Below are 25,354 nucleotides of genomic sequence, written 5' to 3' on the forward strand. Positions count from 1 at the left end.
TTGACGTTATAAAGCTCAGCTCTTGCCCTAAACAGAGCTGAACCAGGGGATGTCATTTAGCTTCAACACCCTAGTGATTCTGCAGGAGAGGAATGTTGCCAAAGAACTGCTTGGTTTGTTGACATTCTGTAGCTGTTTTTCAGCTACAGAAGTACAACATAGGGCATAATAAGGCAACACCATGCATTACCAAGGAGTTATTTTCTCACCTACTGATTTATATTGAATCAGAATCTGATGTCAATTTGCATTTTTGCTGATGTTTAATGATGTGCTCTATCCCTATCAAAACTAAATAAAAGTTACATCCTTAGATTTTAATTAAATATGATTACTGATTATGATTTGTGATAAGAATAAATGGGAAAACTGCTCTCCTCCATAAGTATTGTAGATATATGTGTAGATATGTTCAGCAAGTCATAAGGGAATAAAATGGTGCCCGTGTCGTCAGCAACCTGTGAGTGGACCAAAGGAACAAACGTGTGGAAGGATTGGAAGCACAACTTCCTAAATGTTAATTTTTTTATAAGCCATTACATTATACATTATACTGTATTATAATTAGAAACACATTACTGTTTTATAATATACAATAAACTGTATAATAATAAGCAATACCCTATTATAAAGAGCAACACAATCCTAGTACTGTATGAAATGGGAATTGTTAGGATATATAATCTATCTTTGCTTAAGGGAAGTTGGATGTTTTCATTCTTAAAACAACGTTACCTGCAGATTGAACATGATAAATGATGAAGTCTAAATTTATCACATAAAGACCCAAGGATGCACACTGCCTATATCATTCAGATTGATTAGATGAGCCTACATCATTCTGATTGATCATATGAGCCTATATCATTCTGATTAATCATATGAGACTACATCATTCTGATTGATTAGATGAGCCTATATCATTCAGATTGATTAGATGAGCCTAAATCATTCATATTGATTAGATGAGCCTATATCATTCAGATTGATTAGATGAGCCTATATCATTCTGATTGATTAGATGAGCCTATATCATTCTGATTGATTAGATGAGCCTATATCATTCTGATTGATTATAAGAGCCTATATCATTCTGATTGATTAGATGAGCCTATATCATTCTGATTGATTAGATGAGCCTATATCATTCTGATTGATTATAAGAGCCTACATCATTCTGATTGATTAGATGAGCCTATATCATTCTGATTGATTGTATGATCCTATATCTTCTGTATTGTATTAGATTAGCCTATATCATTCTGTTTGTATTAGATGAGCCTATATCATTCTGTTTGTATTAGATGAGCTTATATCATTCTGATTGTATTATATGAGCCTATATCATTCTGTTTGTATTATATATTATTATTATGAGCCTATATCATTCTGATTGTATACTATTATATATTATGAGCCTATATCATTCTGTTTGTATTATATGAGCCTATATCATTCTGATTGTATTACATGAGCCTATTTCATTCTGATTGTATATTATTATATATTATGAGCCTATATCATCCTGTTTGTATTATATGAGCCTATATCATTCTGATGGTATATTATTATATATTATGAGCCTATAGGACTTTACAGGATGTCCAGATGTTGTCGTTAACGGTTCCAAGTTGCTCGTCTAACTTCACTTCCCTGCTCAGGACCACAGAGGTCTTAGTCTACATCGTTTTTACAAAGAACACATCGGTGTTGAAATGCTGACATGCGGAAGGAGTCGGACAGCCGACAGAGCTGATCCGACAGGACGACATCAAGGAGAAGCACAGTCCGTTCTCCTGCTTCTCCTCGCTCCTAACAACATTAGATAGAAACATACTAAACAAAGCCATTGAACCGCCTACCTCTGTCAGTGTGTCCATCCGAGTCGGACGTGTGGTGCTGAGGAAACAGATGATACAGATGATACAGAGGTGTCTGTCTCAGCATCCTAACGCACGGATCCTAAAGCTACTTGATGGTAGCGCAATGAGCGACGCAGAGCTCGATGAGCGGCCGTCCAATCACAACGTAGTCCGGTTTACTCTCGGCCAATCCGAGAAGGAGCAGGCGGACTCAGAAAGCAAGGTAGGCCGACGCTGTGAGAGAATGTGCAGAGATCAGTCCTAATACAAACTACAACTGTCTAACCCTCCAACCTGTCACTGTCTAACCCTCTAAACTATCACATTCTACCCCTCCAAACTACCACTCAGTCAAAGGAAGCAATATGATGGTATAATTATATAACTTTGCCTTTTTTGACTCAGAAAAAGTGACAGAATGGTCCCTATACAATTAACACAACATATATGGGACCCTTATAGATCGACATATTGTAGCGACCCTTGGATCATTTAAGAGTTGATGGGATATGTGTTTCTTATATCGTTCATTTTCATGTTATTCCAGTTAATGACGTTATATTTTATTGAATTTTGGTTCACTGCTAACGAGAAGAGAAAAGGCTAAAATAGTTGATGCAGGTGAGCAAGAACAATCAGACCATCGCAAAACATTTTAAAGGTCCCATGACATGCCACCAGGTGTGGTGTGATTAGCCATTACAAGCTGTTTTGGAAATCTGCCCCTTATGACATCACAGGTGGGCGTGTCCACCTAGATGTGTGACGGATAGATGAGCAACGTTTGCTACAATCCACTGGGTAGGCTGGTTGACTGATCTATCCAGCACACACACACACCTGGTGGCACGTCATGGGACCTTTAACAACAAACCACGTGAGGAGACCCCAGGTCTTCCAACATGCAGACCTTTCTAGAACATCTCCATCAATGTGGAGGTCTACTTCTACATCTTCAAACTCCCATCCACATAAACGGCCCTGCATCACACAATAGTGTCACTGCCGTACACTTTTTGTTCACTATGTGAGCTAGTAAAATCGACTAACTTAAAATAATATATAAGACACTGTATAGTACTAACTGAATACTAGTTGAATTAGTTAACATCAACAGCACTGCGGTTTAGCTTACCTTACTTAATGGCCCCTATGCGGCGCAGATGATATCAGTATTCCATGACCCAATGTTATCCTGCCTTGTACGAGATAGACCAATCACAAGCATTTATCTAACATGAGGCCGGACTATACCCTGTTTCAACAACAACCAACATAGCTGCCCCTGATGTAGAACAGTCTGTTGATTCCCTATGGTATTAAACAATGTTCATGCGTGTCATGAATAAAATCAGGATCCTCATGTGGAGTGAACAATAGACAGCCTTGAAGATTAGCAGGGTTTACATAGACTTAGTTTGATGTGTTATTATGCAATAGTGTTTGTATCTTTAATATTTCTGGGTGATTATAACAATATGTGGATTTAACAACTATTTCTTATAGCTGCATATATTGTTTGTATGCAGTAATGAACCACAATATTTCTTACTTCGGCATTGAAGTAAGTTCAATGAGTTCACTTTTACAGCATAAACATAACGATTTCGCAGGATGGAATCTTCAAGTTGAAACTTTTGAGTTCTGAGTTGTATTGAACACGGGAAATGGGGGAAATTATCTTTAAGCCTGATTGGGTGTTCATTTAAATGCAACTCTTTGGGTTTATGCTTGTTGATGGCCCAATGACATTACTGAGTTACTCAACATTGACTTGTGTTTGTGGTAACGTTTGCAGACTAAATATAGAGGTTTGCAATTGCCAGACATGAAATTAAGAATCCATTTGAGAATCAATTATTTTATTACCCTTGAATTAACAATTATCAAAATTGAACCAGCCTGACAGGATCACAGAATAAGGAAATTGTATACACACTAATGCAAATATTGAAGTCAAAAATGTTTATTGCTTAAAATAGGATAAAAATGTCCAAAACATACATTATTATTATTACTTTTACCAATTTATTGGAAATAGTATATACGTTATATATTATAAATACAATATTTCCAAGATAATTTTTACTTGCACACCAGGTGCTAGAAAAAAGCTAATGTCAGAGAAAAATCTAGTCACAATAAAATAAAACGAAACAAGAGATATGATATATAATCTAAAGATTTTATAAATATAAAATCTGTCCCAAAACTTTTTCTTTTTACAATAAGAAGGGCTCAAATAGGGCTTAAATCAAATGGCATGGCCTAGGTCTTGGGGCAGGGCAAGAAGATTCAACGAAATCACAGGGTTGTCTAATCATTGTTCATTACAAATTATGGGTCAAATTTACTACTTCATTAACACCAAGTTATTTGTTTTAAGATATATGAATTGCCTGATACCTTGTTGAACTATGCCTCCAAAGAAGGAAATGGGTCCAGATGGAACAACAGCCTGTATTTTAAACGTTGATGTAAGCCTGTTAAAATGGATTTCTTGGTGTTTTCAACCTTGAGAATTCTCTATTTTCGCTTCTCTATCTGCTGAGATAAGCTGATTAATTAATTTCAAATAAATCAGTAATGACAAACCAACACAATTCCGTTATTTTGAACATTGAGCCCCCTTTCTAGTTTGTCTAGGATGAAATAGAGTGGTTGACACCGAAATTTTGACTATTGGTCCTGTCTCGGGTATTTGGCTCATTCAGAATCGCCCCTGCCTGCTTCAGAATGGCTGTCTACGGGCATTCACAAACCTGTCCTTAAAACAACCCTAAATGTTTGTTCAGAAATGTGCAACTGACCGAGTGGTTAGTGGTGTTTGTTGATGTTCCAAATCAAGTATCGTAGCGAAATACAGTTTCTGTCGTGTTTTATTTGTCATTTTGTAAATCCCATTTAAACAGAAACTGGACCGGAACCGGAAACGGAAATGGGTCTGTTTACGTTTGGTTGTAGTCTTTTCGCTCTGTTCTCCATCTCAACAGTAGGGCTAGAACCGAGCAAAAAGACTACAACCAGCCCCCCTTTCCGTTTCCGGTCAACAATGCAATGAGTCTTTCAACAGAAATCAATGGATTTACAAAATGCCAAATAAAACAAGACAGAAACTGTATTTCGCTACGATATTTGATTTGGAACATCAACGAACATCACTAACCACTCGGTGAGTTGCACATTTCTGAACAAACATTTAGGGTTGTTTTAAGGACAGGTTTGTGAATGCCCGTAGACATTCTGAAGCAGGCAGGGGCGATTCTAAATGAGCCAAATACCCGAGACAGGACCAATAGTCAAAATTTCGGTGTCAACCACTCTATTTCATCCTAGACACACCAGAAAGGAGGCTCAATGTTCAAAATACTGGAATTGTCCTTTAACATAGAAAACTGTGTATTTTCTGGGTTAATAGGCGATGTTTACCTGTCAATTCAGTGTAAGGTTTGACTCAAGTGTTTCCCTACTGTTTACAGCCTGTTTCCCTAACAGGCTGTAAACAGCACTAGATATTCTAATATAATACACCGTTGATATAAATTGCAACATTATATTACATACTGCTATACTGACAGGTGGGAACCAGTTGTAATGTACATAACAAGGAAGTCGGCTGTGTGTTAATTGCATCGTTATATTGTATTATTGTTACATTGGACACCAACCCTCTCCTTCCATGTTCCTTCTCTGACACCATATTACCTTAATTTCTCTACGTTACCAGCAGCTGAACCCTGTCCCCTCGCTGTGCTGACTCTCATGCTTTCTATTGATTGGATAAGAGCCGCTCTCAGATGACGCTCCTGGGGACAGCTTTCCTGTGCTGGTGAGGGAGGGGCTTGGGGGCGTGGTCAGGGGGGGGCCATTGGGGTCTGGTGAGCTGAATGTCTTCCTCCATTTTGAACCCTTTGATTGTGGGACCCGCTTGTGGGGGCCAAACCACAGACATCTTACTTGCATTTGGTTTGGTGTCATCCAATAAATGTGCTGAATCCAGGCTGCTAACTGAATGTCTCCAGTCAGCCTGGTCCGGAGAGTGGACAGCAGGCGGGGCCAGCCTGTTCAGGTTCCCCTTGGACTTGAGGAGCTGTTTGTAATGGGCCAGGCAGTACAGATGTCCATGGAGAGAGATAGAGTTGCCATGGCTGAAAAAATGAGAAAATGTAACAACAGTTCAATCAAACTTTATTTTTATCACATTGTGCACAGACTGTGCAAAACTGCAATAAAAGCTTACAAGGATAATAACACATCAAGAAACAGGAAATAAAGAGACTAGATGTACTTGACTAAATTAAGGTAACCTAAAAATGGTTTGTTTAAAAAATTGTTGAAACACATTTTTAAATATTGCAATATCTTCTATTAGATCATATTCAGACAAGGTAACATATTTACGTTAATGGGCTGGAGCAGTGTTGACAGCAGAAGCAGGATTTATGGTACTTCTTTCTGTCCATTATCACCGCATCCATGGGGTACACCCTCCTCCGACAGACTGTGCATAGCTCTGACTTCAGAACGCGAATCTTTTAGAGAAAGAGAGGAAAGACATCAGCTTATTCTTTCTGTTAGCAACCAAAGCTTAGCATGTACACTACTTTCATGTACATTTCTTCACCAGCCTTGCAGAGGCAATGGTCCAAATGCTGGACTAGACCTTTTAATGGTAGCTGTTAAGTGGGACATTACGTTATCATCTAAAATAATATATATAACTACTATATAACTGACCATTATTTCATCATAGATCATAGCTCCAATGTCAGTTCTTCTGCTCAGAAACCACCATTGTGTATAAAAGCAAACACACTGATGTAGTTAGTTAAACGTTGCCACCGTTGAATAATTGGCTTATTCTCCAAAATCGTATCCCCTTCAGGACCATTTATCATGATTCTAATACCACAACACAAGTATTATTATAATAATTATAATATTATTATAATTATGGTATTTAAGGATACCATTGAAAGCAGTACAAAGCACATGCATTATTCGATACATGACCCAAATAGCATGTTTTACATTTTTCTGCACACTATTAGATGCTAAGAGACAAAAACCCCATCTTTCACATTTTTATAGTTTGAACCAAAAAAAGTCCAATGCAATGCAGAACATGCCAATAGTTTTCTGCGGAAACCTTTCCATTCCTGTTTCATGCCATTAGTTGTTTTTTCACCATGCTGCTGAGAAGTTTACCAGCTAGTGTAGACTCTGTCACTTGAGTCACGATTTGTGATGTTTTCTCCTCAGTGACACTGTAGCCCAGACTCTTAAAGACAGTCTCGCTTTCTGTCCATGTCTTGTGGAAGTTCCTCAGCAGTTCCTCTGTGGAAGACTCGTCGTCGGTCTCGGTTTGCTTCGCCGCCTTCCGCTTGACCACGTCAGCGTAAGAGAAAGGAGACTTCGTGCCGGAAACACTCTCAGAGGATTCAGAGACCGTCTTCATGGTCTTGGTTCCCACCGTCTTGTTGCCAAAGCGGTCGACGTTGGAGAAGTGCTCTGTGGTGATGCTGGTTTCAGAGAAGTCTGCTGGTCCTGATGACTCTGTGTGTGCAACACTTTCCACGTGTGAAGGAACAGGGGTCTTCTGTGGAGAACCCTCCCTTGAGCCCTGTTGGTTCTGAGACCTGGGTCTGTCTGTTGTTGGGTTCAACACCCCTATCTCCTGATGGCTTTTCTCTGCTTTGCGCAAGGAACTTTGTTCGTCCAGTTTGAACACATTTTTAATCACCTGGATGTCGAACACGGGCAGTTCCTGTTCTAGCAGGTTGATGTTTGCTATTGTGTCGACTTCGGTGACTTCGGTCTCGTTGTGGTGGCGTTCCGACCGTGCGATCAGATCTTTTGTGGTGTAGACTCTTTCTTCTGCTATCTCGAATCGGTTGACCAGACCTGACAAATCCACCCTGGGATGCTCATCCATCTCCTTCTCCTCATGTCCTGTATCAGAGGCCTCTTCCTCCAGCCCCAAGCGTTCTGGAATATCAATCCGCTTCTTCCTCACATAAGTCTTATTTATTTCAGCTTTCTGAGCCTCTTCAAAAAGCACTTTCTTGTCTTTTACAGATAAAAACACTTGCTCCTGCTCAACGTCCTGGAGTGAAGAATCCATCTGTAGACTGGATCCAGGCCGACTGAGGTTCTTTGCAGCGGTATTCATGTTGTTTCCTATGTTCACAGGATTAACAGTTGGTAGATCATCAACCGACTCTTCCAGTTCCTGGTCCTTTCCTACCTTCTTTTCATTCTTGCATTTCTTATCCAACATCTCTGAGACCACCACGGTTTCAGACTCGATCTTGATTCGCTGGTGGAATGATGCAGGAGATTCCACTATCTCAGCTTTCTTCCCTGTCACCTGCTGGTGTTGCATAAATGGAGGTGGCGTCACGACGCGCGATAGCTTGGCTGTCGTGTCCTTCAGCCGAACCAAGCTTTCAACTCGGTCAAAAGTAGGCGATGGCGTTATTCTGGTGATGCGTGAGGTGGGGGTGTCTGACCTCCGGGGTGGGGGAGGTGTGGCCGGTCTGTGCAGTAGGGTGGGCGATGGTGTGACCCTTTGTGGTGAGTCTGTTCTTCGTGTGGATTCAATGGTGATGAAGGTGGGCGAGGGGGGGCGTGTCCTCAGTGAGGGGGATGGAACCCTCCGGTCAGATGACCTTCCCTGACCTTCCTGTCCTCTACTGTCTTTTGTTTGTTTGGTGCTGGTCTCCACTCTGGTCGAGCCGATACTGATCTTTGATATTCTCTGTGTCGCTCGGGTAGGGGCTACTCTTTCACTGCTAGACTCACATTCATGTTTTTCCACAGGTTCATTGCCATCGAGAAATGAAAGTTTAGCCTCCAATAGTTTCTGCAAATATAATACAATATCTTGTGCATTATTTTGAATTGCAGATAATTCCAAATCACATTTATCCTCTTCAGTCAGGATCCACACTGGAATTGTATTGAGCAGAGTTTTCACCGATTTTATATTATGTTTTCCAGATACCCTTTGTAGCTCTGCTATCTCTGAGATTATTGACTGCACCTTTTGCCTCTGGGAATCATTTGTAGTCTCTGTTGTGCACTCAAAAAGAGACTTGTGGTCTGAATCACTTGTCACTATGATAGGTACATCCCAGCTTTCTTTAGCTTCCTGCTGATTAGATGTTGAGAAAAGGGTCTTTACCTGCTCTTCAACCTGAACCATTTCCTGACACACAATCTGCTCCACCAGACTTTCTGTGATAAAAGCTTCCTTGTGGACCGGAATATTTCCTCCTCCACTCACATCTTTACTGGTCACTGTTATGGTTTCTTGGCTTACACTTGATTCTGTTTCTTTACTTTGACCTGAATGTGCTGCAGCTTTTGACTTTTTTGCCTTCCTTTTCTTTTTCGTTCCTGACAAACTTGCCGGTTGGTTTTCATGGGCATTGGTAGTAACAACAGCTGTAGCTGTGGCAACGACAGCTGTAGCCATAGCAATGACAGTTGCAGAAGGAGAAGAAGCAGCTTGAAGAATGTCCTCCGTAACAGCGGCCTTCACCTTCTTCACCTTTGGTTCCTTCAGCTCGGCCGGTTCCTTCACCTTCACCTCGGCCGGTTCCTTCACCTCGGCCGGTTCCTTCACCTTCACCTCGGCCGGTTCCTTCACCTTCACCTCGGCCGGTTCCTTCACCTTCTCCTCAGCCGGTTCCTTCACCTTCTCCTCGGCCGGTTCCTTCACCTTCTCCTTGGCCGGTTCCTTCACCTTCTCCTTGGCCGGTTCCTTCACCTTCACCTCTGCCAGTTCCTTCACCTCGGCCGGTTCCTTCATCTCGGCCGGTTCCTTCACCTTCTCCTCGGCCGGTTCCTTCACCTTCATCTCGGCCGGTTCCTTCACCTTCACCTCAGCCGGTTCCTTCACCTTCTCCTCGGCCGGTTCCTTCACCTCGGCCGGTTCCTTCACCTTCACTTCGGCCGGTTCCTTCACCTTCACTTCGGCCGGTTCCTTCACCTTCACCTTGGCCGGTTCCTTCACCTTCACCTCGGCCGGTTCCTTCACCTTAGCCGGTTCCTTCACCTTCACCTCGGCCGGTTCCTTCACCTTCACCTCGGCCGGTTCCTTCACCTTAGCCGGTTCCTTCACCTTCACCTCGGCCGGTTCCTTCACCTTAGCCGGTTCCTTCACCTTCACCTTAGCCGGTTCCTTCACCTTCACCTTGGCTGGTTCCTTCACCTTCACCTCGGCCGGTTCCTTCACCTCGGCCGGTTCCTTCACCTTCACCTCGGCCGGTTCCTTCACCTCAGCCGGTTCCTTCACCTTCACCTCGGCCGGTTCCTTCACCTCGGCCGGTTCCTTCACCTTCACCTCAGCCGGTTCTTTCACCTCGACTGGTTCCTTCACCTCGACTGGTTCCTTCACCTCGGCTGGTTCCTTCACCTCTGCCGGTTTCTTCACAAGTTCCTTCACCTCTTCCGCTTTCTTCACAGGTTCCTTCCCAGGTTTCTTCACCTCGGCAGCTTCTTCCACAGGTTCCTTCAGCTTTGCAGGTTCCTTTACTTTGGCCTTCAAATCATTCATTTGTGCACTGCTTGTCTTCTCGTTATCATTAGCCTTCTTGGTTTCTCTTGTCTGTTTTTCTTGCTTATTGTTCTTCTTTGCCTTTTGGGATAACTTCCCTGTTTTTCCATTGCCGGTCTTTGCTGTTTTAACTGGAGGATCAGATATCTCTTCTTCGGCAAGAGACTCATTGTGTTTCTCAGTGTTTGACTGAGATATTTTGACTGCCATAGTAGTTTTGTCTTTATCAGGTATTTTTGATTGCTTATCTTTTTTCTTCTTTCTCTCAGATTCCTTTGACTTGCTCGATTGGCTGTCTTGCAGAGCCCCATCATCTTTCTCAACCATGGTTCCTGAACCTTTCATTTCTATCTCCTTAACATCTGCATTTGATATCTGGATGTGATTAGTTGTCATGGACTGGTTGGATTGTGAGAAACCCGAAATAACAAGCTCAGTAGATGTTGAAAGTGTCTGTTGTCTAACAGTAGTCACATTTGAAAAGTTCTGCTTAACAGAGCCAACCTTGCTGTCAGTTATTCCAATAGACTTAGAGAAATCGGCGACAATGGAGTCAGATTGAATGGTTGTCACAGTCTTTTCAGCCATTTGCTCAGCATGGTCTGAGATGTAATCTTGGCTGGAAAGCATTTCAAGGGCAGATGTGACACTCTCATGTACGTAGGTCGGTATTGGAGTAGTGGGAGGGGTTCTGTCCTCCTTTGATATTCTGAATTTTTCTTCTGCTTTAATTAACGGAGTGTCAAACTTTGACATCTTGCCTCTCATTGAAGGTGGAGGAGAAGGTGGAGGTGTAAATCTCACTGGGATGCAGACCTTCTTCAATGGTCTTATTGATTCAGTGGGAAGAGGGATTTCACAAAGCACATGTTCGGTCGAGTGCTTTGATTCCGTCTGGCTTCCTTCCACCATAGATTGGTTGTTGGTGGTTGTAATTTCCCCTCGTGTTACATGATGGGTTTTATTTATATCCACTTTAGGGTCCAACTTTGGCACAGGGCACAAGATCGGGGCTTTCACTTTTTTCATTTTCTTTGCTTTAGCCAGAGTGGGATGCTTCACCTGCGATGGCATGTTATCCAGCTCCTGCTGAGAAGGCGGAGGTGGGAGGAGGTCCTGATCATAAATTATGGGTGGAGGGGGAGGAGGAAGCTGATCAAGCTCATGATCCCCTGATGGTGAACGAGGAGGCGATGGCGGAGGAGGCAGATCGCTTTCTGAAACGGATGGAGGGGGTGGAGGTAGCGGTAACTCGGGCCCCGGCAGACTCGGTTTTGCGACGTGAACGTCACTCTTTCTAGCTTTGCTTTTAGACGCCTTTGTTGGGCCTTTATGGTTTTTGTTTAGATTACGGAACTCAGTCTTCAAAGTTTTAATGCCGTGGTTTTGGGTAATAGTTTTGTGTTCTACTACCGTGGTTTGCTGAGAGGACTTGTGCATAGAACACAAGTGTGTTGTTTCAACTTGTGCTTCAGTAGAGTTGGTACAACTTTCTTGTGATGCAACTTGTGATGCAGTCTGTATTTTCTGTATATTCCTATCAACGTTAAGGTTTTTAATTGGAGGGCTGTGTTTCACTCTGACCTTTCTGTGAACCTTGGGAGTTTTCTGATGTGCGGTCTCCAGCAAGGACTTGATGGTTCCTTTAACATCCCCCTTAATCACCTCCTCTTTCTCTAACTGGCTTTTCTCATGATCCTCGGACAGGGATTTGATCGACATCTTGACATCCCCTTCAAGGCTTGCCCTCCTTTGCACTCTTGGAGAGGACGGGGACTCCAGCAAATGCTGGATAGTGCCTCTTACGTCGCCCTGTACATCGATTTCCTGCGGACTTGTCCACCTCTCATTTGAAGCATCCTGTAGACACTGCATCGTCATGTGAATATCACCCTTTATAATCTCTACCTTCTCAACGTCCCTCACTGCTTGCTTGGCCTGCTCCAAAGACTTCAGCGTCGCTTTAACATCTCCACAAACTAAATCTTCAACGAGAGCTTCAATTTTGGAAGTTGCTGATTCCTCAAGAGATCTCAGAGCACCTTTGATATTGCCCCGAATAATATCTGGCTTCTCAACCTCTTTGTAGCGTTGTTGAGCCCTCTCCAGGCAACGCAGAGCCTTTGGTATGTTGCCTTTCACCACCTCTTCTTTCTCTACCACTACACTCTGGTTAACAGAATCAGAGAGCGAGCTCAGAGCCGCTTTCAAGTCACCTTTGACAATCTCCTCTTTTTGAACACATTCCAGTAAAATGCTTGGCTCTGACATGAATACTTTGACTGTGTTATGAACATCGCCAGGAACAATATCCTCCACAGTACGCCCGATTTCTGCCTGATTTTGGCAGAGGGTTATTTTCGTGCTCTTGATGTCTCCTCCAATAATCTGTTCTTTTTCTGCCGTCTCCACTCCGCTCCCATCGGCCTCTAAGTGAAGTTGCTTGAGATGGTCAACGGCCCCGGATTCAATGCAGGTTGAGTAGAAGCGCACATTTCCTCTTTCTGTTTCATCAACTTTAATCACAACATTCTGATCTTTACTGCTATGGTTCGATAGTTTCTGGAGAGCATTCTTTATGTCTCCTCTGATCACCCCCTCCTTTTCCAGGGGTATGTTGTCTTCCTTATTCAACAGGGAATAGATTGTCATTCTCACATCTCCCTTTTCATCCTCTTGCATGAGTATTCCATGTTTGCTAGAGCCATCATCTTTGAAAATATTTTTTACAGCCTCCTGGATGTCACCCTTTAAGATTTCCTCTTTTTCAACACTGCTTTCACTTGCTTGATTCAACAGTTGATGCACTGTTGAGCTGATGTTGCCCTTCTCCTCCGAGTCTATTGTTATCTGCCTGTCATGTGTTTCCTCTCTATTCAACAGCTTCATCATAATACTTTCCAGATCCCCCTTGATTACCTGCTGCCTTTGAATCTCTGGGGTGTTCTTGTTCATGAGCTGGTATTTTGCCATTCTTACATCGCCTATTTCATCAGCTTCGATGATCACTCCCTTTGAGCTCACCATCTGTTCACAGTACAGTTCCTCGAGGGTTCTTTTAATGCTCTTACCCAGAATTTCCATCTTTTCTACATTTGTTTCATTAAAATTGTTAAAGGGTGTCGTTTCAAAGAGCGAAGTGGTTGACTTCACGTCCGCTTTTGGAATTTCTTCTTGCGTGATGGTCGTGACACCCTCATCAATCTCTTTAATGTGGTCAAGGGGGTTCTTCTCAAATAGCCAGACAGATTGTTTGACGTCGCCCCCTGCAGTCTCTTCCTTTTGAACGGTTTCAAGCAGACTTTCTGCACTCATACTTTTTATCTTATCAATCGATTGTGTTTCAAATCTCCATTTTGCTGTCCTAACGTCACCTTTTTGTATCTCACTGACATTAACGGTTTTAACTGAACTCTGAGATAGGGCATCTGACTCAAAACGATTCTTATTCATTCTCACGTCACCTCCTTGGATATCGTCCACAGTTTTTATTAAAACCTTTTCCGCAACAATCCCATCAAGAGGCTGGGTTTCAAACTTCCACCTGGCCGAAGTCACATCTCCTTTGTATGCATCCTCCTGTGTGACAGACTTGATGATGTAGACTTCATCCGTGTCTTTGATAGAGTCCAGGGGCTTGGTTTCAAACAGCCATCGGGATCCTACCACATCCCCCCGCATGACCTCCTCGCTGGTCATGGTGGTCACCTCATGGTAATGGCCCTCTTTGTCCTGAATGGCGTACAGAGGCTGAGTTTCAAACATTGTTGTGTAGTTTCTCACGTCACCTCTCTCTTCATCTTCTCGAATGATTTTCTGCATCTCCTTATCAGAGGACGCTTCCTGAATTTTATCTAAAGAACATGTTTCAAAAATAAAACGGCCTTTGTCAACACTCCCACCTTGCACATCATCCACAATGTGGCTACTTATGACCTCTTCTTTATCTACGGAGTGGTTTTCAAACAGCCATTTGCAGTTCACCACATTTCCCTTTTGTATATCTTCAGACTGAAGGGTTTTGAGCTTCTGCATTGTCTCCTCCGTCGTAGAAGTCATGATGTCCTGCGTTTGATTTTCAAAAATGTACTTCTTTCTTGAAACATCTCCAGATTCAATGTCTACTTCAGTGACTTGCTTAAAGGAGCAGCCGTCTTTCCCTGTGAGCTTTTCAAGGTTTTCAGTTTCAAAGAGGACACGAACCATATTTACATCCTTACCCCTAACATCTTCTTCAGTGGCCGTACATGTTTTGAGAACTTTTTGGTCCTCATCACGGATAGCATCGAGGGCTTGTGTCTCAAAAAGCCAGGTACAGGTTTTTACATCTCCCTTTTTTACTTCTAAACAGTCATCATCACTTTTGAAGTCAACTCTGTCGCACAGGTGGTCAATTGGTTTAGTTTCAAAAAGCCACTTGCAGTTTTTGACATCACCTTTGACAATTTCAATACGTTTGCTTGTATCAACAGATTCTTCTTCTTCGATATTGCTGAAGTATTTAATACCATCCAGAGGTTGGGTTTCAAACAACCATTTGGCAGTTTTAACATCACCCGATTCCACCTCCTGTTTTGATATACCCTTGATAACTTGGTATTTGCTTGTACTTTCATCAAACTGGTCAATAGGGCGTGTCTCAAACATCCATTTGCAAGTTGTGACATCTCCTTTGACAACTTCTTCTCTCCGTACAGTTCTCACCTCATGGTATTGTCCTGAGCTGTCTCGCATTGCATACAGTTGAGTGGACTCAAACAAATGAGTGTTCGATTTCACAGAACCAGAGGTTACACCCTCGATGTGAATCTTCTGAGAGTCATCCTTTGTGCTTAAATCGGTTGTCTCAAATATTTCCTTATAGTTTGACACGTCCACTTTATGGATCTCCTGGAGGTCTATGGTGCGGATCACTCCTCTCTTCTCCTCTCTGAGGTTCTCCAATGGTTGGCTTTCAAAACGCCACTTCTGGTGCGTCACATCCCCTCGCTCTTCCTCGAGTGCTTTGCTTTTCTTCAACTTCCCTACTTCTGCGAGATCCTTTAACTCATCATCTGGTATAGTTTCAAAGTAATGTCTTGCAGATAGCACATTCCCTGAAATGATTTCCTCTTTCAACAATAGTCTAGAATTGGCATCATCTTTCAAAGTATCCATAGGTTGCGTCTCAAACACCCGGCAGTTTTTACGTACGTCTGCTTTGCAACTGCTTCCATCCTCCTGTGTGAGGTCTTCCTCTATGTTAACAGTCCTGATGACCTCTTTCCTGTCCTCTCTTATGAGCTCCAGGGGTTGACTTTCAAATCGCCACTTTTGGTGTCTCACTTCTCCCTTTTCTACTTCGTTCTTAGTTATATTTCTGAGTTTTCCTACCTCTGGGCAATTCTTTCTAGCAATATTAGGGCTGCTCTCAAAAAAGTTTCTTGCCGATCTAACATTGCCCCCAATAACGTCCTCAATAGTCTGTGGTCTGGCATTTGAATCATCTTTAAGGGAATCCATAGGCTGTGTCTCAAAAGCCATGCAGTGTTTACGCACATCAGCTCCAATGATTTCTTCCTTCTGCATATGTGAGCTTTCCCATTCCTCAAGAGAATTGATGGTCTTGATCTCAAACAACCACCTGCCCCAGTCTGCTTTACTGCTATCTTCCATTGAAAGGCTGCACACCAGCTTCATCGGAGTAGACCCCTGATCTGCCTGGTCCAGCAGCTGGGTGTCAAACAGCCAGCGTGATGCCACAGAGCGCTCCAATTCTGTTTCTACTTTACGGACAGATTTTATTTCCAGCATCTGTCTGGATTGTCCCATAATGACACATTTGAATTGAGTGTCAAATGTACTTGTGACCGTTTTCACTTCTCCGTTGATTTCCTCCAAAACTGTCCTGAGACTCAGCAAATGGCGTTCATCGATTGTCTCGGTGTGACCTAAAGTTTCCATGTATTTGTTGTCAATCATGGAAATAGTTGCATTCCCATCTTCTTCAGTAAACACAATCTCTTTGGTAAGATCTTCCTCTCCATGCATTTTATTGAGATTTTCCATTTGTTGAGTTTCGAACAACCACGCCGCTGCACGGACGTCGCCTTTGTCTAACTTACTGAATTTATTCCTAGACTCTGAGTGGTCCATGTGGTCAGAACCCAGAGTGTCCATCGGCCGGCTCTCAAACATCCACGCTGTGCGTCTCACGTCCTTCCCCACGACCCTCTCTTGCTCGACTCTCCTGGTGTCCTCGTCTTCATCCAGAGTCTCATCTCTGATGGTGTCCAGTGGTTTGTTTTCAAACATCCATCGCCTGGACTGCACCTCCCCCTGGACCACCTCATCCCACTCAATATTTTCTTCTGGACTTCCACTGATCTCCTGCTCATACATGTGCTCTTGGCTCTCCAACTGGTTGTTCTGGGTCACACTATCGCTGAAATACTCTCTCTCAATATTCCTACGCACTTCGGGATGGATGTGTTTGTACAAGCGTTTCAATTCATTCATGTTCCTCAGCTGGCAGTAGGCCTCTCTGTTGAGGGGCTGTGGGGCGGCAACGCCCGGTGGCGGTGGCGGGGGGGAACAGCAGCCCGGGATATCCATGGGATCTTGGAGTAAGTCGGGAGGTGGGGGTGGCAGATAGTTCAGGTCCTCAGGAGGCGGTGGTGGTGGTGGGAAGTCCTCCTCGTAACCGACAAAGGCAGTGCCAGAGTCGGGGGGGTCTGGCTGGGGGGGGTCTGGCTGGGGGGGGTCTGGCTGGAAGGCGTCCCTGGCTGATGCCTGATGGACCTCCAGGGTCTTCTGAGTCACATGTGAGGACCACTTTGATCTATTGATGTCACGTCCAATCTTTTTGAGGAACAAGCAGGATATGGGAATGGTTATGATATTTACACAAAAATACATTTGTCAGGCATTGTTTTTTTTGGCACTTTTAACCTTAGGAATCTCAAGATGATTTCAAGTTTTTTTCAAAGTATTTAATGATATTTATCAGTGACTCATTAGAGGGTAAAGGAAAATTGTTAATTATGTTTGAAATCATAATCAATCATAATATACAGAAAGAATATTGGATTTTAACTGAATATTCATGTTAATCTAATGATCATGTCTAATCCGAGGAAGTGAAGGACCTTCATCTGCTTGCTGGGCCCAGCCTCCTCAATGGTCCTCTCAAAGTGATCCCTCAGCTCTTTAGTGCTGAACCTCGGGAAGTCTTCTTCTGCACCAGAAAACAAGGATTACACTGTGTTATATACACACCTATAGATCTATATATTAATATATATACATATATATACATACATTATACACGTTATATACATTATGATATAAACACTATTATAAACATATATCTATGTTACATTATACACGTTATATACATTATGATATAAACACTGTTATATACAATACTTTATATGATATAAACACTGTTATAAACATTGACTTAACACTTTATATGATATAAACACTGTTATACACATTGTTTTAATAGTTTATATGATATATATATATATACACACTGTTATACATATTGCCTTTAGACAGTTTTGATGACAAATATTCATAAATCCAACCAAACAGTATCCTACCTGTTTCATTATTATGGTTATAACTGGATTCCATATTATTAGCACTTTGTGTTATCTATTGAAGAAAAAGAGAAAAACTGTTAAACATTGTTATGCTTATGTTACAAATGATCGTTAGCAAACGCTTTACTTTCAAATAGAATGCCATGACATCAGTTTAATCACAACAATGAATCAAAGACGTTCCTGGTGCATCAACAGGTGAGACGTAAGCCCTACGCCGTTACCACGGCAACCACACGCTGACTCCTACCACATCTTCCTGATGGGAGTCCAGCTGCCGGCTGCCAGGAAGGACTTGCCTAGCCCCACCCATCACCATCCCCTCAGAGTGGGACACTTCCTGTGAAAACCAACGGCAGTGATCAGCAGTCAGGAGTCACACCACACCCACACATGCAGAGCCGGGCCAATGGTCACTCCTGTCTGCAGCTAAAGCAAAGACGTAAAGAAGGCTGAGATCATGGGGACTGGAAACCAGACAGACCAACATTAACCTTATGACATTAATGTTCATTTTATGCTAATTTCAGGATAAAATCATAATTCTTTACTGCATTGCTGTACCTGTACGGGTGTGTTGAAAGTGCCCCTGGGTAACATTGTGTCTTTACCTGTACGGTTCTGTGATGAAAGTGCCCCTGGGTAACATTGTGTCTTTACCTGTACGGTTCTGTGTTGAAAGTGCACCTGGGTAACATTGTGTCTTTACCTGTACGGTTCTGTGATGAAAGTGCACCTGGGTAACATTGTGTGATGATGACGACGAAGCAGTGCCTTGGCTCTCAAATTGATGTCTCACACTGGCGACTCCCCCAGGCAACGAACAGACCTCAGACTCCTCCATGACCTAATGGAGCAGGGAAATAGCATTAGCTTGCTACGCTTATCTGGCAACCATCGCTACCAGGCTGGGCATCACAGGGACATGATATTATTATATCTGTTATAATACGTCTAATGATAGCGTCATGATCGTGGGCACAAGCGGCCGAGATGTTTTTTTTTGAGACTTTTGAGACTCCATGTATTCCAAAGTACTGACCACCACCACCACCACCACCAAAGTACTGAACACCACCACCATCAAAGTATTGAACACCACCACCATCAAAGTACTGACCACCACCAAAGTACTGAACACCACCACCATCAAAGTACTGACCACCATCAAAGTACTGACCATCACCATCACCACCAAAGTACTGAACACCACCACCCTCAAAGTACTGACCACCATCAAAGTACTGACCACCACCACCACCAAAGTACTGACCACCATCAAAGTACTGACCACCACCACCACCACCAAAGTACTGACCACCATCAAAGTACTGACCACCACCACCACCAAAGGACTGACCACCCCCTCCACCCTCAAAGTACTGACCACCACCACCCTCAAAGTACTGACCACCATCAAAGTACTGACCACCATCATCACCACCAACAAAGTACTGACCACCATCAAAGTACTGACCACCACCATCACCACCATCAAAGTACTGACCACCACCACCACCAAAGTACCGACCACCACCACCAACAAAGTATTGACCACCACCACCACCATCAAAGTACTGACCCCCCCACCACCATCAAAGTACTGACCACCAACAAAGTACTGACCACCACCACCACCAAAGTACTGACCACCACCACCAAAGTACTGACCACCACCACCAACAAAGTACTGACCACCACCACCACCAAAGTACTGACCACCACCACCACCAAAGTACTGAACACCACCACCACCAAAGTACTGACCACCACCACCACCACCAAAGTACTGACCACCACCACCACCCTCAAAGTACTGACCACCATCAAAGTACTGACCACCATCACCACCACCACCACCACCATCAAAGTACTGACCACCACCACCCTCAAAGTACTGACCACCACCACCCTCAAAGTACTGACCACCACCACCTTCAAAGTACTGACCACCACTACCATCAAAGTAATGACCACCACCACCACCATCAGGTTTGTGTGTGTGTGTGTGTGTGTGACATGATGCAAGTTCTCAAGCTCAGCCAATGGGACAATATCTAATATATACTGTATTATAATACATATATTTAAATAGATATATTAAATAGATATATGTTGCGACTCCTATACATATATATATAAATATATATATATACAAACATATATATATATACATATATATATATGTATACATATATATGTGTGTGTATATATATATATATATATATATATATGCACACACACACACATATGTTTAGGGGTATTCCCTGTCACACTTTGATTTGTAACAGTGCGACCAAAAGGAGACCATCTATTTTAGTGAGGCAGGAATGATGGGTATGTATGCTAGTGTCCACCTCATCTGGGGCTCAGCTGAGACCACAGGGCTGGAGACCTGCAAGGAGCTGCCTCACAAAGCTCTCCTACAGCCTGGAGCCGACAGTCTGCTGCCGCTGGCCAACCACCACCTCCAGCAACATGATGGTTCCAAACCAGTATGAGGCGAAAGAAAGGGAAACGCCCCTTCTTCCTGATTAGCGCTCATCAACCAATCACTGAGGAGACATGGCTCAAAGAGACAGATGGGGACTAGCATACTTCCCTTAAAAATATGGTTATTTACAAGCACACACACACACGCACACACAGACACACGCAAGCACACGCACACACACACACACACACACACACTCACACTCATCCCATGTACAGCCATGAACTATTTAAAAGCGTCTTCTTTTAGTTTGGTTCTCATAAGCGTGGCTCCGGGGGGCTGTCCGTGACGGGGTGGGGGTGCTGCTCGGATGACAAGAGAGTGAAGTCATCACGGCGCCACATCGGCTCGCATGCTAAAATAAAATCAAGTCACTATTTTAAACTTTGCCATAAAGAGTCGGATTTCTCTCTCAAAGATGTGATTAAATGCAGACGTTGAAGTCTCCTTCAAATGATCCAATCAGGAGGAGGCCTTGTTCTGAATGTTGCTCTTCAGGGGTCCTTCTTTGTGTTTGTTTGTTGTGTAGCAGAACACGTATTAAGATGGGAGCTCTGTCTGCTAGCTAGGGGCGGTGCTAGCCTGGGAGCTCTGTCTGCTAGCTAAGGGCGGTGCTAGCAGATTTTGATTTAAATTCCATGTTCTGCTTCTACCTTTTCGTTCACTAAATTATCTCTCTTGTTAAACGAGACAGCATTATCTCTGCAAATTAGTTGCTCTCCTCCATTACCACAGACCCACTAGAAACAGGCTTATGGCACTATTTAGGACCTTGTCATTGGCTTGGAGAACTGAACGTAGGGATATCACTGGAACCCAACTATGAACTAATGATGTTTAAATGGGAAGGGTGCATCACTGCTTCATGAACAAGAACACCAGTTCTGCTCCCATAGTCTGTGTTGCTTTTTGATAACTCAGATTGAAGGTTCCTATCTGAAACACCCTGAGATGTCTAAAGGTGAAAGTATACTACTCCGTATCCGTAATCCGTAATCCGACTCCGTAACTATGGAGACCCCTCGACCATTCGCAGTTCTCAGTCGGGATGTCGGATATGCAATGCAATTCGCTGCCGATCAATCTTATATGCAGAATAGTAACCATGTAAATAGTGTTGAAAATAAACTTCCAAAGCTTTTCAAATCTTATTTGGTGTTTTATTAGTCCTTAATGTGCAAAGTAAACAATGTACAAAGTAAATAAGGTGCAAAGTCAAACCGGGAAAAGTGATTCCGGAAATTATTTTGTTAGAGGACCAATCACAGCCCTTGCCGTCTCCGTCCGTCTCCGTTGCCTCGACGGATAGTTAAAAAATATTAGATGTGCATGGAGAGGGTTTCCGTCAGACTCTCCGTGTCTACGTACAGCACTTTACGGAGTAGTATAAATCCACCTTAAATGGCCGCGGCGATAAGAGTTGGTTGTATTTTCTGAATGCTATGGAAAGATGCTTTTTATCTCCTTAACTTAGGATACACCTGGACCATACCTTACCAAAGCCAAGGAGATCATTTTTCGACTTGGGTCATGTAGGTAAATGTGAGTGGACAGGAGTTTGAGTGTCAGCAGCCATTCTCAACGTGACAACCATTTTGTTTCACTTTTGAGACTGGTAACCAATATGCAATTATTTATTTTATTTAAATTCCAACCTTGGTATGAAGTTATATTTCTCTCTGGGTCATCCATAATTATACAGCCTGCATGAATCTACACGGCAGTGTTGTGCATGAACTAGTTCATTGAACATTTTTCTATGAACTTTGAACTGAACGTAATATATTTTTAACTAAAGAACTTGAACTAGTTCAGATTTTGTGACATTCTGAATTGATGCTTAGGTCCAGATGACATGTTTATTAAATAGAGTTACTGCCTTAGTTGTGATGAATGAAACAGGTGTACAAATAATATCCACAACAATCTGAGATTGTAGTGATGGGCAGCAGGTAATGGAGAGGATTCATTTTAAAAGATAAGCACAGAATACTCACTCCAACAGTTTTTCTTCGGTTTCTAAAAAACTGTTAATGAACTGAACATGAACTAGTTCAAAAGTTAACTGAATTGGTGAACTATGAACGTGAATTTATTCATTTTCTTTTGTATGGACTGAACATTGAACTAGTTCATGTGAAGTGTGAACTTGCACAACACTGCTACACGGTCAGAACGCACAGGGAGAAGTTCTATGGATCGCTTTAGGTGCACCATCTTCAGAACAACTGTCCATAACATCCTCCGTACTATAGTGACGTTGCATAGTGACATAGCATAGGGACACAGCATAGTGACGTAGCACAGTGACGTAGCATAGTGACGTAGCACAGTGACGTAGCACAGTGACGTAGCATAGTGACATAGCATAGTGACGTAGAATAATGACATAGCATTGTGACGTAGCACAGGGACGTAGCATAGTGACGTAGCATAGTGACGTAGAATAATGACATAGCATTGTGACCTCGCATAGTGACGTAGCATAATGACGTAGCATAGTGATGTAGCATAATGACGTAGCATAATGACGTAGCATAGTGACGTAGCATAATGACGTAGCATAGTGACGTAGCATAGTGACGTAGCATAATGACGTAGCCAAGTGTAGGTACAGTCGGATTCCCTCGGCCCTGCGGTTGTCCTTGAGGTCAAGGAGGTCAAGGACATCGACGTGAATCTCCTAACGATGTGACGACTCCTGACTCCTGGCCTCGTGGCTCGTGGCTCATGGCTCGCAGCTCGCAGTGGATGTGTTTCAGGCGCCAAACATGCTTTTTGGAATTATTAATGGGAGTGGATGTTGTTGTTTTGTTAAACACAAGCAGTATGTCAAGGTGGATACAAAATACATTATGGATTCTTCTACTACTTTCTACTATAATTATTAACTACATCACTGAAGAAGTTTGTTGCGTTAGTCATAGCAGTGAAATAATAATGATGATCTAAATAACTAAGATAACACCAAGCAACCAATATGAATTTATTATTTATTTGACCTGCAAACAGGAAAACATTATTTTTTGTAATTGAATAGTTATCCCCAGGTATGAAATGGAGAGATGTGATATTTCGACCATGGCAGGACGCTGTACTCTTCATTACTGGATCAAAAGAGCGAACTTATGATGAGAATTGACTTTTCATATAGGTGTAAACTAGTTAAAGTGTTAAGAAGTGTTGAGTTGAGAGGGTTTCATCAAATGAACAGTAATGCAAATTTGCAGACCCACAGTCAGACATTGCGCACACACACACACACACACACACACACACACACACACACACACACACACACACACACACACACACACAACCCCCCCAGGGATCTGCCAGACCTACCAGGTGAGGGGACGTGGTGCTGAAGGTTAACTCAGTAGAATCCTGCCGGTTCTTAAAGCCTGACTCTACTCCAGTGTGTCCAGAAGCTCCACCAGTTCCACTCCGTCCAGCCGACAGCTGCTTTTATTTTAGACTCCACGCCCAACGTGAACCACGCTTTATATAGCGGGTGAGACCCCCCTCTCACTCTACAGCCCCCGCTCTCAATCTACAGCCCCCCTCTCTCACTCTACACCCCCCCCTCTCACTCTACACCCCCCCCTCTCACTCTACAGCCCCCCCTCTCACTCTACAGCCCCCCTCTCTCACTCTACAGCCCCCCGTCTCACTCTACAGCCTGTCTCACTCTACAGCCCCCCCTCTCACTCTACAGCCCGTCTCACTCTACAGCCCCCCTCTCACTCTACAGCCCCCCATCTCACTCTACAGCCCCCGCTCTCACTCTACAGCCCCCCCTCTCACTCTACAGACCCCCCTCACTCTACAGCCCCCCCTCACTCTACAGCCCCCCTCTCTCACTCTACAGCCCCCCCTTCTCACTCTACAGCCCCCGTCTCACTCTACAGCCCCCCCCTCTCACTCTACAGCCCCCCGTCTCACTCTACAGCCCCCCCCCCCCCACACACACACACACCCAGACACACACACACACACACACACACACACACACAGACACACACACACGTGGACCATCAAAACAAATAGTGAGTCATGTGACCCCGGCATGCAGGGAGCCGTGACGGACAGCTGCTCAGAAATGTGTTGCAGTGATGTAATGCTTTTTGTGAGACAAGGTTGTGTGTGTGTGTGCGTGCATGCGTTGGTGTGTGTGTGTGTGTATGCAAGGGAGACATCGAATGGGGAACGTAAGAGGGTTCTATTCTGCCTCATGGACCGCTGGCACCAGGCGGTCTGGGGTCGACTGGACAGGTCTGGGATCTGCTTGGATTGTTGTGCTCTCTCTCTCTCTCTCTCTCTCTCTATCTCTCAGGTTTCTGATTGACGGCCTGTCAGGGCAGACTGGGACCTGACAGCAGAGATGTGACAATACATCACTCTCCACTTTAAGAAGATCAGCCAATCCTGGATTACCAAGTATATCAACTAACCACTACTAACCAGCTAGAACGGTGTGGTGGTGTTGACTACTAACCAGCTAGAGCAGTGTGGTGGTGTTGACTACTAACCAGCTAGAGCAGTGTGGTGGTGACTATATTTAATATAATATTTAATTAAATATAATATAATATGTATCATATATAATATAATATATATAATTTAATATAACATAATGAATACTTAAATTGCCATAAAACCAAAGTTGTATTGAATTTGCTGCAGTGTGCTCTACAATACAACAACAAGACAAACACCACACACAAATAGGAAGCCAAAGAGCTAAAGGCACAAAAATACAGACATAAGACATCATACATACATCATTCATTTGTTCATAGCTCGTCCCTACATAGGCAAGAGTCTAAAGTGGCAAGTGACTTTA

The 25,354-nt window shown here is 43.2% G+C and overlaps 1 protein-coding gene across 3 annotated transcripts; it reads right to left on the bottom strand.

The window, feature by feature from the left end:
- Positions 1–5,870: 5,870 nt before the first annotated feature.
- Positions 5,871–23,973, bottom strand: xirp2b (xin actin binding repeat containing 2b). Of its 3 annotated transcripts, none has more exons than XM_084478022.1 (8): positions 23,854–23,973; positions 18,751–18,861; positions 18,265–18,354; positions 18,012–18,066; positions 17,553–17,641; positions 7,071–17,265; positions 6,264–6,394; positions 5,871–6,010 (listed from the first exon to the last, which is right to left on the bottom strand). In XM_084478022.1, exons 2-7 carry the CDS (start codon positions 18,856–18,858, stop codon positions 6,303–6,305), a joined length of 10,629 nt encoding a protein of 3,542 aa, XP_084334148.1. In that variant the 5' UTR covers positions 18,859–18,861; positions 23,854–23,973; the 3' UTR covers positions 5,871–6,010; positions 6,264–6,302. The 3 variants fall into 3 exon arrangements, with proteins under 3 accessions (XP_084334148.1, XP_084334147.1, XP_084334146.1); XM_084478021.1 differs by having other exon boundaries at positions 17,553–17,638; positions 18,724–18,861; XM_084478020.1 differs by having other exon boundaries at positions 18,724–18,861.
- Between the last annotated feature and the right edge of the window lie 1,381 nt (positions 23,974–25,354).

The sequence above is a fragment of the Micromesistius poutassou genome (genome assembly GCF_964030765.1).
Source record: "Micromesistius poutassou genome assembly, chromosome: 14".
Taxonomy (NCBI): Eukaryota; Metazoa; Chordata; class Actinopteri; order Gadiformes; family Gadidae; genus Micromesistius; species Micromesistius poutassou.